This window comes from Pterocles gutturalis, unplaced genomic scaffold (genome assembly GCF_000699245.1).
Source record: "Pterocles gutturalis isolate BGI_N339 unplaced genomic scaffold, ASM69924v1 scaffold27943, whole genome shotgun sequence".
NCBI classification, from domain to species: domain Eukaryota; kingdom Metazoa; phylum Chordata; class Aves; order Pterocliformes; family Pteroclidae; genus Pterocles; species Pterocles gutturalis.
In genome coordinates, this window is record NW_010121440.1 from 11,197 (window position 1) to 25,009 (window position 13,813).

The 13,813-nt window shown below is 36.8% G+C and overlaps 1 protein-coding gene across 1 annotated transcript; it reads left to right on the forward strand.

The window, feature by feature from the left end:
- Window positions 1-1,244: 1,244 nt before the first annotated feature.
- Window positions 1,245-13,615, forward strand: TSPAN3 (tetraspanin 3; the record flags this gene model as incomplete). The annotated part of the gene is made up of 6 exons (XM_010077249.1): window positions 1,245-1,436; window positions 2,511-2,585; window positions 6,265-6,366; window positions 7,566-7,718; window positions 8,003-8,086; window positions 12,978-13,615. Coding segments are annotated over 6 exons (699 nt in total), but the record flags the coding sequence as incomplete, so codon positions are not given.
- Between the last annotated feature and the right edge of the window lie 198 nt (window positions 13,616-13,813).

Genomic DNA, 13,813 nt, shown 5'->3' on the forward strand with positions numbered 1-13,813 from the left:
TGGGTCATAGCTTAGTCATTGCATCTTCTGAGCGGATTGTTTTAGCTTAGCTTTGTATTGGGACACCATGAAAGTGTGTCATGAAATATTCAAATTATATTGTCCACCACTGCAAATCAATTTAATATAAAAGCTTCTTTTTAATACATAACAGGACTGTTTCATTCTGCAGTGAGTGCAAAGACAGTTATGAAAGACATTTGTAAAGCAAAAATTGGTCAGGCCCTATTATTGTGAAATAAATGTATGTTAGCTGCCTCCTCAAGCAACAGCTCTCTGTCCTTCGCTAAGTCTGCTCAACTTAAAGTGAATGAAGGTATCTGTGTTGGAATCTCTGTAACTGTAAGGCAGGTAAAGTCATATCAGACTAAGTGCTTAGGTTTTGGTTTAAGTCTATATGGTGGCAGATCCACCCTACAGGTCTTATTTGCAGTAACTTATGTGATATGTTTGTTTAATAAAGACCACTTTGTATAATGAGCCTGCTGAGAACATCTCTCAAAAACTGGAAAGTTGCATAGTATGTGTCTCTAAGTATTTGGTTCTGTCTTTTAATAATTGGCATTTTATATTTGTTCCTAATTTGTTCCTACCTGCTTTGTTGGTTGGAACCAGATTTTTCTGGTGCTGTGAATTCTTCAGGAAGGCTGTTGTTTCTAGAAGTTTCTTTCAGTAGCAGAGGTTAAAGTATGCCGTGTGTGTATCTATTCTGTTCTAACATTAAAACATAGGTAGTAATCAGCAAAATGGAAGAATAAACAGTGGGTAAATAAAAGATAAAAGAACTGCATACATGTTCTGAAAAGCTGCTAAATAGCAAATAATTTGTTGTTTGGATGTGCTGGAATTCTGTTCTCAAAAATATGAGACAGTTTGTGAATATTAGACTATGTAGAAAGTGTAATTCACTGCATGGGAAGGAAATATTTGAGAACAGGGCACAAGATTTTGGTGTTCATAGCATGGTTACCCTCCTTTCTTAACCTATGTGCCTCAAAAGACTTCCATAATGTAGTCAAAACTAAATGTGCTTACGTTAAATGCAGTTTGAAAATTACTGGCTAGCCTCCATTTGAGATGTTCCTAATAAACGTATGCTATAACCTAGCAAAGATGTCTAAATTACCAAAAAAATAATTTCAGAATAAGACTACTTAATGATAAAATACCAGTTGCAAAGTAGCCTTGCTGAAAGGAGGTTTTGGTGTTCACACAAACTTATCATGTTATTGTATCTATTGTAGGCAGCAGCAGGCATACTGTGCTACGTGGGAGCCTATGTGTTCATCACATATGATGACTATGATCACTTCTTTGAAGATGTCTACACACTAATTCCAGCAGTTATTATCATAGCTGTGGGAACACTTCTTTTTATTATTGGACTTATTGGGTGCTGTGCCACAATTCGAGAAAGTCGCTGTGGACTGGCTACGGTAAGTTGGAGGGTTTTTATATGATGCTGTTTGCCTGTTGTATATTTGTCTGCTTTCCCTTTTAATAGACTTAGAATTTTTTTTTAAAGTTTGTTCTAATCTTATTTTATGGCCTTAGAAGTTTTCTCTGTATATTTTTTTTATTAATGTCTTATTTCAATGTTCTCCTCTGAATAATGATGTTAAGTTAGCCAGTTCTGGCAACAGAAGGCTCCTCAATTTTACCTTTTTTTAGCACTGTGATCATCTCATTAAGGAAATGTAAAGCTATGCGATTAAGTCATAACAGTTTTTAAATATCACTTTCATCTGTTCTGGTTGAAAAGCTGGAATTAAACAGAGAGAAAGGTGATTCAGGAGCCTCCTTGTTTTAAGTGTCTTGGATCAAGGTTAACTGAGGGTTATTTTGATGCCTAAATATTTCTCTTTATGGCCTACTTTGGGCACTTTGTGGTATTTTATGCCATTTGTTTCCAAGCATTTTAACTGCAATTTCAGCTTGAGAATTAGGTAGGGGAGAAGAGAGGCCAGTAGTTAAACTGTTCACACAGGTTTTATTTTTGTTTTTTTATGGGGTTTTTTTTGTTTGGATAGTGTGTGGACTTCATTAACAGTTTGTTTTAAAAGTGCTCTTAAATATATCAAGACAAATGCATAGCTTGCTGTCTGTCAGTTGTTACAGGATTTATCTGAAGAAACAATGCCTTAGTCCATCTACCACTCTTAGTAACAGCCTAGGTAGCTTCTTTGATGTGACATTCCTATTTAACTAACTGAGAGAAGTTTGAAAGAAACACTTGATTAAAGCGCTCTAGTATGGTATTTTCAGTCCTAATGATCAGTACTTGCCTGGCTGGGCAGCTTCTTATTACTTTACGAAGTGATGAACACTAAAGTTTCTTGAATGAAGTTAATTCTGGGCTCATTTGGTCAACTTAATTGCCTACTTTAAGCAATCTGTTAAATCAAAACCTTACCTGAAAAATTACTTTAAATAGTAAATTCTATGTAGAGACTTTCAGAAAGTAAATGGGTAGAACTGTTTGCACAAACACTCTTGATTGTATTTTACAGTTTGTGATCATCCTGCTCTTGGTTTTTATCACTGAAGTTGTGGTGGTGGTTCTTGGATACATTTACAGAGCAAAGGTAATAACTTCTCGATCTCAGTAAACATTTTGTTCTGAACGGTGACCAGAATACAGAGGTGCAGTCTTTACTGTATTTGATTCTGTAGAACTGTTAATGGGTATTTGCTAAGGGAATAAAACCAAACCTCTAGGTGGGATAATTTGAGATACCAGTATCTTAAAATTTAGAACATCAGTATTCTTCAAAGTAAAGCAGAAGGTATTCCAGCTAGGTTTTTTTGCCTACTAGAAAATATAATTAACAGTTGAACAGTAGAGGGGATTCATGTTAATTGGTACCTTTCCATTTTGTATATGGTCTTCTAATTCATTTATGCTTTGACTTTGTGACACAATATTTGAAAATATTTCGTATCAAAACAATGTGCCCTAACTTAAATGTTGTCTTATATTTTGGCATACAAGCTACACTGCATAATAATAAAATCAAATAGATTGAATGTGTTAATGTATACTGTCTAGCTGTATACAGGTTGTTGACAAGGGTTATGGCTAAAGAAGTTGTGACTTCTCCCACTGTTTAATGGAAGTTAAGAAACAGGACCAAAAACAAAAATGGTGTTTGTACCAGTATAATATGTGGCAGAAATGTGCCGCATGGTATTAAAGATACCACAATCTAGCCTGAAGACAAGAAATTTTGAACTTGGACAGTTTCACTGACTTTTGTTACGTCTGCATCTAAATTTTGCCAAAAAATTAGCAGAAAAGGCGTTTTTAGCTGTGATGTGTAGTGTGATTGCATTACAGGACACTCCAGTGATATCTTAATAGCAAGCTGATCTGCAACAACATTTACCTTTCTCTAGCCTCTGTGTTTATGTAAACAACAGAGGTCTTACTAGTTCAGTATTCTGTCCTTCTTGCTTTCTCCTGCTACCCTGGAAGAAACAGTGAGACAACCATTAAGTAGAAATGTAGTGTTTTTATGTGGTTTACAAAGGAAGGCTGCCTTGAGTAAGCAGGTAACAAGGGAACCTTGAAATATACATATAAATCTGGCTTAATAACAGAATAGGTTGCCTCAACAGAAATGCTCTATGGGCAGTGCTCAAATTCAGGATATATTTTTCTCATGGTCTGCATTTGATTTCTGGTATCTTGTCAGTGCACTGAGAAGATGATTTGGGACTCTGAAGCTTGTAGTGGAAGCAGTCCTTAAGCAACTGACGAGAGCAGTACAATTCTTGGAGAATGGGAAATACGTTGATTTCTTACGTGTTAACTTGAATGGTTGCTTTCTGCCCCACTACTTGCAGAGGCACAGTGTATAGTTACTCAGGAATTACCATGGGTCTGATCTGGACTAAGCAGTGGTCATCTTATTCTCTTCTGTGTTCCAGTCTTAAAGTGGCTTGCTCTTTTCCAGTTAACAGCATTCAGAGCAGATAAAAGCAGATGCATAGATCTTTCTTCCTTAGCCCATCTGAAATTACACACTTGAAACACTTGAAAATTGGGTTGGTCCCAGCTGCATCTTCCTGTTACTTCTCATTTTTGTCTTGCTACTGTACAGTTTCATAGCTGTAGGTAAGGCAGGATCAGAGAGCATCAGGGAAGAGGGAAGGTAGTCTCTTTTTGGTGGCAGTGTGGTCGTACCTTAAACCATTTGTGGGAGTCAGTATTTGGAAACTAAATCTTAAATCTTCTGAAAGGACAGACAGGTTTTGTTAGTAAAAATGGCAGGTGTCTACTACTGTGAAGTACTTAGCATCTCAAACTATTGTTTTCAAGTGCAACAGGAGTGTCAGAAATAACTTAAATTTATTACCAGTGAACTGGGAGGTGAAATCTGTTTAGGTTTCTGGTTATTTGCCAGGATCAATAAGGCAGCTCTGTGCTTTGCTAATTTTGTTTGATTGTTTCAGATGTGACATGTATAGTTCAGTGGGTTTGTGTTGTGGTTTTTTTTAAAGACACCTGAATCGTGTTAGAATTACTTCCATGTTAACTGTACAAACTTCCAAACAGAACTTTACAAACAAAAGGAAGGACTGAAGTCATGGCAGTTGTTAACAAAAAATGTTGGTACCAAGTGAGACTGAGTATAATATTGTCTCTAAGTGGCATTGTGCCCTTTTAAGTTAAGATACAATGACTGATCTTAAAATCTGTAAACCTGCATGTGTGGATCCAATTCACACTCCTGTTCCTTCAGAACAACATGACGCATGCCTAGGTCACGTAGTGGTAGACCAACATACTTCAGAATCTGCTGGCATTGGTCCTTATCAGGAAAAGTAAGGCTTCTTGTAAATGGCAGTAGGGACTAAACAGGCTGTCAGTCAGTTGAAGACTAATTGGCTTTTTTCCCTGGGTGGATTAGTTCACTCTTCATTTTTCGTAAAAACTGCCAGGTAGCTAGAGCTAGTGACTTCTGTTGGCATTGTGTGGAATTTGCATGGCTTTCAGGCAAGCACTGAAATAAATTACTTAAACCTGTATGACAGATAGGAACAGCTATTTTGTTAAATGAATCAGAGTTGTAAATCATGTTATTTAAATCATCAAACAATTGATTTTAAACTAGTCTGAAATAAGATGCCTGTGCAGGCTAAGTTGACTTTTTATTCATATATGTCTTGATAAAGATTTATTTGTAAAGATAATTAGCATTCTTGGGTGGTGGGGAATGAAACGTGTGCTATTGCTGCTGAAAATTCTTCCCTTAAAGCATTTAAGGAAATGATGTGTTGGCAAGACCTTCCTACTGTAACTTGTAAATCTAAAGAATATGCATGTTTAGTTAATGTTCAGTCCTAAGATTATATTCCTTGCACATGATTCCTCTTGAATGTGATCGGGGGGAAAAAAAAATCACTTCAGAGCTAGGCTTACTATTGTACAAATGTTTAGCTACACCAAACTTTCTGTGCATTTAAGTAACAGTTTACAGTGGAACATACTACTTAAAAGGTTTTAGTAAGATTTCCTCCCAAATAGGCATTATTAGAATTGTTCCCCCATTTGGGGGGAACAAGTGATGATTCTTGGGTGGAATCCATTTCAAACACATGCACTTGACAGCATCTTTAGCAGCTTGACTCATCTGCAGTTGCTTTAGGAGCTATTCCAGTAGCTGTTGCTATGTACAATTTACTGCCATCAGCATTTCTCAGGAAGTGGGGGATGACTGGGACTGAACAGAGCTCGGTCACTGTAGAGTAGAATAGTCAGCCAAAAGACCTCATCTTTGAGAACCTGTCCTTCAGCCCAAATGGAAAGAGCAGGTGGTATGACTTGCTCATATCCTTGTGGTGCCAAAGGGAACGAGTTAACCCAGATGGTTGTACTGGTTTTGGTTTAGAACTTTGAAGGAGTAGGAAGTGGAAAGACATGCTTATGGAGAGCCTTCAACTTCATGGAATGTCTGCCACAGTGTTGGAATAAAGGCAATTTCCTTTTTGAAATGCATTGCAAAGCTACTTTGTCTAAAATCTTACGGAAGACAAATAGGTGCTTGTTTTTTTTTCTTGTCCGTTAGCTGCAAGCTAGCAACATCTTTGCAAGACTCAGGGTAGAATTTTAAGAAGCTGTACCACCAAAGTATGCTAATTTCAGATGGCGGGGTTACCTTGATTTCCTGAATTGCTGTAGTTAGAAGTGAAATAGTTTTACCTAGACCTGTACTGTATCTGTTGGTGTGCTAATGCAGCTGTTTTGCTAATACTTCACAGGTGGAGGTTGAAGTTGATCACAGCATTCAGAAAGTATACAATGGATACAATGGGACAAATCCTGATGCAGCCAGTCGTGCTATTGACTATGTACAGAGGCAGGTGAGAATGCGAGACACATGGGAACATTCCTGTCCTTTCTGTCCTTAAAACATAGATGCTGTGTTGCTCTGCTACTTGTGTAGCATATCTTTCGCAATTCTGACAAATCTAGGAAACAGATGATTGGTCAGTCAATAGCTTAACTTGGTTAAAGTTAGTAGAATTATGGCATCGTTGATGGGGAGACACGTTTTGGGGAATTGTCCATCTCTGAATCGGTGTTTGGATTCAAATATTTAGTACTTATGTATTTTTCTGCAATGTTCCATTGCAGAATATTCTCGTGTCTGCACAGATTTATCTAGAATATGCTGGGGGGAAAAAAGTGTTCTTGGTTGTATCTGAAAGCTAGTGTCACAAGCTTCTGGATTCAAGGCTAAAAGAACTGATCAGGCTTGGTTGTATCTGAAAGCTGGTGTCACAAGCTTCTGGATGCAAGGCTAAAAGAACTGATCAGGCTTAAGGAAGATTCAGGAGCTTTCAACACTCTTACAATTGGATCAATTTAAAAAGTCATGTTTACATATTAAATGCACGTAAGTTGGTCATACTACCAATTAATACCTTGCTTGAAATCCCTCCTGAAAGGAAAGAAGGACAAGAAGCTGATAAATTGTCATTCTAGGGCAGTACTTCTATTTGAGGCTGTACTGTGTGCAAGAGAACTCCAAGGACTGCAATAGAGTATGAGCTCTCAGCAGAATGGAACTGTATTAATTTTTAGTTGGTTCAAAAGCTTTCTACATGACCACATGGACATGTGACTATATTAAATGAACTTTAGTTCTGCACCACGGTTCTGTGAGAAGAGCAAATTCTGGTTTATGCCAGAACTGTGTCCAGAAAACAATTTTTTTCAAGCATCTCTTGTGAGCTTTAAGTATAAAGCTGTTCTAAGACAAAAATAAAGCTTTCTCTTGTCTGGGAGGCATGAGGGAGAAGGGAGTTGTCAGATGTTCCCCAGGAACTGGAATGACAAGTCTGTGTTTTGTAAGGAGTATTTTAAATGTTTTAAGGCTATAGGCCCCTTTACAATACACTCAGTCTGTGATTTGCTTAAGTAACTGTCAAATTTGTATTATTCAAATAAGAAATGTAGCCTAATCTTAATAAGCTTGCATTCTTGGTATTGCAGTTAGAATTGCTGTCTCATCACACTTGACTGATAAACACGTTGGCTCTTTACCTCTCTTTTTCAGCTGCGCTGCTGTGGGATCCATGACTATACAGACTGGGAAAATACTGTCTGGTTCAAACAAACTAAAAACAACAGTGTGCCGCTTAGCTGTTGCAAAGCAGCCCTCAGCAATTGTACTGGCACTTTGACCCGCCCTATGGACCTTTATTCTGAGGTAAGACAGCCAAACTATGAACTTAGAGAGCCATGTGCTTTTGCTGACAATGACTTAATTTTCTTTTTAGTGGGAGCATGAAGTCTTGGATGTATTTCCTTTAACCAGAAATAAACATGATTTCTAGAGGCGAAAAAAAAAATTTCTCCTCTTTTCATCTGTGATACACCAAGTAATGATGTTCTTTAGTGTTTGGATTATCTTTCTACCTTTGCTTTTGAGGTTTTTTTTGTGTGCCTAAATGTGGTTGCCAGATGGATATATGAGAATTCTATTTGTTTCAGGGGTGTGAGGCTCTGGTTGTAAAGAAGCTTCAAGAGATCATGATGTATGTCATCTGGGCAGCACTAGCATTTGCTGCTATTCAGGTAAGAGAATATTCTTGAGCTGTAAACTTTTTCTCAAGTGAAATTCTGAACTGCTGTCCAGGTTGTTACAGGTATGCATAGGATGACAACAGCTTTAATCCCTGCTTGGCTGGGGGGATAAATGGAGTCAAAAGCATCTAAACACTTTTAACACAGAAGTTAACCGTGCGTGGTCTAAAAACTACTGCTGTGTGGATGTATGTTCCACTAGACCTGAAGATGGGTGAACAGTCAGTGTTACGTAATCTACTAAAATGTAAATGGTAAATTATATCTTGAAAACTAATTATCTAAGCATTAAGTATCATGAATGTGCTCTGGCATTTAACGTTTGAAGAATTTGCATAGTATTTGATTTCCAGCTTTAAAGGAGATAGCTCATACTTCGTGCCATTTTAGAGGTACATCAGCTTAACTATGCTTCATGGCATACAAATAATGTCAAGACCACCCAGGAGATACACCAGGGTTTCTGGTAGCATACTTTGCTCTTGTTCACCTGAGTTTTGCATTGTGTCTTGAAGATTTCTTGGTTTCTGGACTTCAGCCAAAAAAAAAGATTGTAAACTGAAGACACTGCCTACTTAAAATTGAGCACAGGCTGTCTCTGGCATGAACCTTAATTATTAGTTACCCTGCTCATAAAAAGTAACTGAGGGAAGAGACTAATATGTATCTCAGTATTCATTTAGATATTTTTTTTTAAGACTATGACTGTCTTCTAAACATAGCTGTAAAATTGGAATTTTGAATGCTCATCAATTTGGCGGACTTAGTACATTAATCTATTTTTTTTCAGACTTTGCCAATGTTATGTCCTCTGAGAAATGTAGTACATATGCAGAATCCCAAGCAACTTGAAAACTAACTTCAAACTTACTTTTGGCCCTTAATAGTGTTTGAATTCAGAAAACATTGTACCTGTTGGGTCAGGTGGTTTACGCACTTTTGTTTTCAAAAGCAGCTTTTCAGCTGGATTTTATGTTTGCAGGTAAATAATCTTTTGCAGACAGTCTTGTGAAAATATGGTTGAATTTCTGTTTCAATGCTAGAAGGATATACTCATTGGTAATATTGCATACAGTAATATTGTTGAACTGTCCACAGCCAGATTACTTCAGCTGTGGAACTTTAAATTTGGTGAGATCTGTGCTCAGTCTTCTGAAGGAAGGTATTTTTTAAATTACAACCTTTAAAACTTTAACTGTTAACACAATAGTCTGTTTGAACACTGAAGTATATTTGTGTACCGTAAATAAAGTTATTTACCACAACCATGGTTATGGTGGCAGATTTTTTTTCTGTAGGGGAAAAAAAATGTATATTATGAGTCTGGATGAGCTGAATCCCAAGAAGAGGTATTATTCCTAGCTTTGGAGTTTGCAGGTTGATTAATGGATCTGCCCGAAGATACAGCACAGTTGTAATCCTCTCTGGGATTGGGCCAGATTTTCTGACACGTGCTTGTGGTGGAAATATGGCTGCTTGCATCCTTCTGTTATTCCTGGCTCATCAATCTTAGGCAGGCATGTTAGTTGTATCCCTTCTGCACTGGGTGCTCTTTGATTTGTCTCCACATGTCAGTAACTGAGCTATTGGCAGAAAGTACATATTGTATAAACAGTTTGTCAAGAAAATAACATCAGAGAAATTTCTTTGCTATTGCTGCAGTATAGCACTTCGAAATCTTTTTGCTTAATGTTAAAACAAGCTACATTATACTTGTTTATTTATTGTCTAAATACAGAATACAGGGTGTTGGGAATACTCTTGAAATTTCCATCAAGTAACACTCACCGAGTGGTAATCCCTTTTAAGTGTCTTATCAGAGATCATGTTATTGTATCTTTGTGCCACGGTTCAAATGGTTATAAATTCACGTTTTAACAATACATTAGTTTCAGTCAAGTTGATACTAAACAGTATTCAACTGTTCTATTATTTATCTCCTGCAACTTAAGCCATAAGTTGTGACATGCTCTTATTTGTAATACAGAATTTATGTAGGTACTTAGCCTGATTCTCAAAAGAGTGGTCTTGTGAGCTAATCGAAATGGAGGGAAGAATGTAAACTTCAGAAAATGGCCTGTAACCTAGGTCATGGCCTGTAGACTTAGAGGAGTAATTATGTTTTCTTACCTTTTGGTGATTTTTTTTTTCCCCTTACCTTCCTTGTATTCACTCTGAACCAATTGTTATTTCGGATATGATGCAGTAAGGCTGTCCAAAGTTTGTTACTTCTAACGCTTACATTTTACAAATTTAGCCTTCAGTACTTTCTTTAAAACAAGAAGAGTGAGAAGAGGAGAATTTTTGCAAGGCTTGGAATTTGTGGAAAGCTTAGTCTTTTCTGCATAGAAGTAATTTTTGGTATATTCATGTTTCAGTTACCATGGGGATCTTCCAGTGTGGAATAATTCTGTGGTCTCAACCACAGTGACAGCACAGAACTATTAATAAGTAGGAGGCAAAGTGAAGGGAGCAAAGGCATTGCAGTGCAGTAGAAGTGCTGCTTGATTAGCTGCAGAGTTCATTCTTAAAGATAGCTATGTAGTTAGTGAACATTTAAAAGGTACTGAGCTTGGCTTATATATATAGACAGTGAGCTTTTTGTACAAAAAAAAAAAGAGAGCCTCGGTGAAAGCAAATTGAATATAGTTACTGCTAGCAGGCAAGTAAAAAAAAAAAATGCATAAAACAAAAAACACACAGAACCTGAAAACAAACCTTCTGATGGTGGGAGATGGGTCTAAACTTTTCTGAAGGTTGAAGAAGAGAGGGATGCATGGATTCTTCCTCAGCGCAGACCTCTAGAATATATTTGTTCACAATGTGAAGTAGCAACTGAAGAGAAACAGAATCACATGCCTTAGAAAAGGTTTGAGGTGCTTGCATACTTTTTAAAATTACATGCTAAATAACTTTTGTAGAGAAAGTTGAAATACAGGCATTATTTTTGTGCCTACAGTGAATTCTAGGAATATGCTCACTAGCCTCTTAAAGGATATAAATGGCTTAAATGATAACTCAAAAGTTGATTACATGAGTTCTTATTACAATACCTGATTGTTTCAGATTTTACACAACTCTGTTTAAATTGAATGTCTTGACTGAGTCCTTGGCAAGGATTATCTTTGTGTGAATATCTGTAAATGTGATGGAACTACTTTTATTTATTTGAAATACATTACTAGAATGAATTATAGCAAATGACTAAAGAAGGTGTTTTTTCTGCAGCACACTCTTCATTTTATCCTTGTTTTGAACAGGGGAAAAAAGAGAAGCTCTGTATTTGCAATCTGCAAGCCTTCTTCAGAGTTCTGTAGCCACTGACAACTACCCTAAACTTTCCATCTCAAGTCTCATTTAAGGTTTTTTGTAATTGTGAATAGTAACTCCTCACTTAAAAGGACTCTGTCTATGCAGAGTCATTCTCTTATGTAACTGTTTTTCTCTTACTCTGACATGGATATGCATCTGTTTGGGAATTAATCTGTAAATTGGAACCACGCAAATACTGATGAAAAGTGAAGAAAGGTGCAGTTTTTACCAGCAGGCTGAAGTGCCATACTCTAGGTTACTTTCCATGTGCTTTTTTGAACCCAAGCTAATTTCTGCTATAAATCCAAAGCAGATAATGGACTCCAGGCAAAGAATGTTATTAATCTTTACAGCTTGTCCCTTTCCAGGAAATTAAAAGCTCATACTAGAATTTCATCGTGCCTCTTTTTAATCACTTATTTAGACTTAGCATTTTTAAAACATTCTCTCTTCAGTCTTTAGCAGACTTGAGTACTATGTTGCATGTACCATCATTTAGGTTTAAAACGTGTTACACCTGTGATGTTTGCATCAAACTTTATTTTTAGAAGTAATTCTGCTTTTGTCCCAGTGCTATATTTTCACTGGGTTTTTGCACTATCAGTGAAGAAGCTTTACATTTGGCTGGCTGCTCACCCATTTCATGTTTGCTTTGTGTTCAAGGGTGTTTTTGGGTGGTTTGGGTTTTTTGTTTGTTTTTTAGAAACTTGTTTACCTTCTGGGTGATACTTCATAATCCAGAGTTATGACAGGAGCCTCTTGGAATATTTGCATCTGTGAATAAACTTCTATTCATATAAGTAAATAATACAATCTCTTATTGTACTAGAAGCTATTGCCAATTTTTGTAGGCCGTAGAACACAGCACTGTACCTGATTTTTTTTTAGTAGGTACAGTCTTATTGTCCCTTCAATAAACATGCACTTCTGTGAAAATATCATGCCCTACTACATCCGTGACTACATTCATCTGATTTAAATCTTGTATATGGGTGATCATACCCTAAATTCCTGGCAAAGGTGCCAGCACAGTCATGGTACTGTGAATTTTAACAGCAGGAAAATGTCTAGAAGTGAATAATTCACATTGGACTTAAGCTCTCTGATCTGACATGTTAAGAGATTGAGCATTTGAAAGAGATTTCAGCAGTGAAGTAGGTTCATAAAACTCAAAAGTTTAGCTCTTTTTCATCATAGCAATTAGAGGCTAATGCATTTGAATTTCACTTTCATTTTTTTCATGCCAGATACAGTATCTGTACCATTCATTTAAAAATCAGTGGTTTCTTCCATCTGAATTACTGAGGCAGAATACAAATGACTTAAAAAAAACAAACCACCTTTTATTAAAGATGTCCAAGACAATCTTGCAAGTAAGTAAGGCTGGAGTTCGTGGCCCTTGCTTTTTGCAGCAGGAAATGAAGCCTTTTCAAGAACAATGCTTTTGTTGCCATTTACCTTATGGACAATGACAGTCTTGCGAAGCATGCTGACAATTTCTGTGCTGAGGTTGAATCTCTTGAAGTACCTTCTTTGTGCTCAGTTTGTTTTCTTTTTTTTTTCTCCATAGCTTCTGGGCATGTTGTGTGCCTGTATAGTACTATGTAGGAGGAGTCGGGATCCTGCCTACGAACTTCTCATCACTGGCGGAACCTACGCCTAGAAGAGAATGCGAACACACAGTTCAATCTTATCTTGCTTGTGTGGAAGGTGAATGGGCCAGGTCTACTGCTTTCTTGCCCTAAGCTTAGTCAATGCACACCTTTCACAGATGAGGACAGCCGTACTGTACACTGGTGACGGGCAAAACAGCTCAGCTTTACACACACCCATATAATTACCTGTGACTTTCACTGTTTTAGCCAGCTACTCATGTATCTAAATGTTTTAGTATACTAGTAAACTTTCTAATTTCAGACCCATTTGCAATGTAAGTGTAATTTGGTTGGTATGAAAGTCAAAGGATGTGTGCCTCCTTTGGTAGATTACCTCAAAGCATTAACTGACTGATTTTTGCATATAGAGAGAGGATTTCTTAAACCTTCTGTACACAAAATTTCTTTTGGCCAAAGCTGTACAAAGTAAGCTAGCTGTATTTCATTTGAGGAAGTAATATTTTAATCTTGCCCCTCACCAGTGTCACTTTTTTAAAAAAAAAAAACAACACTTCAGTCCAGTACCCTTTATATATAAAAATTGAAAAAAAAAAAAAAAGAAAAAAAAAAAAAAAAAAAAAAAAAAAAAACAAAAATTTTACAAAATTTTAGAATCATGTGACTGCAGCTTTGACCTTCAGAGATCAAATCTTTCAGACATTAGTGGTTTAAAATACAAGCTGGCTTTTCAGGAGTATAATGTATGCACTACTGTTCTATAATGAAATATTTCATTTTTCTATGAAGAGCG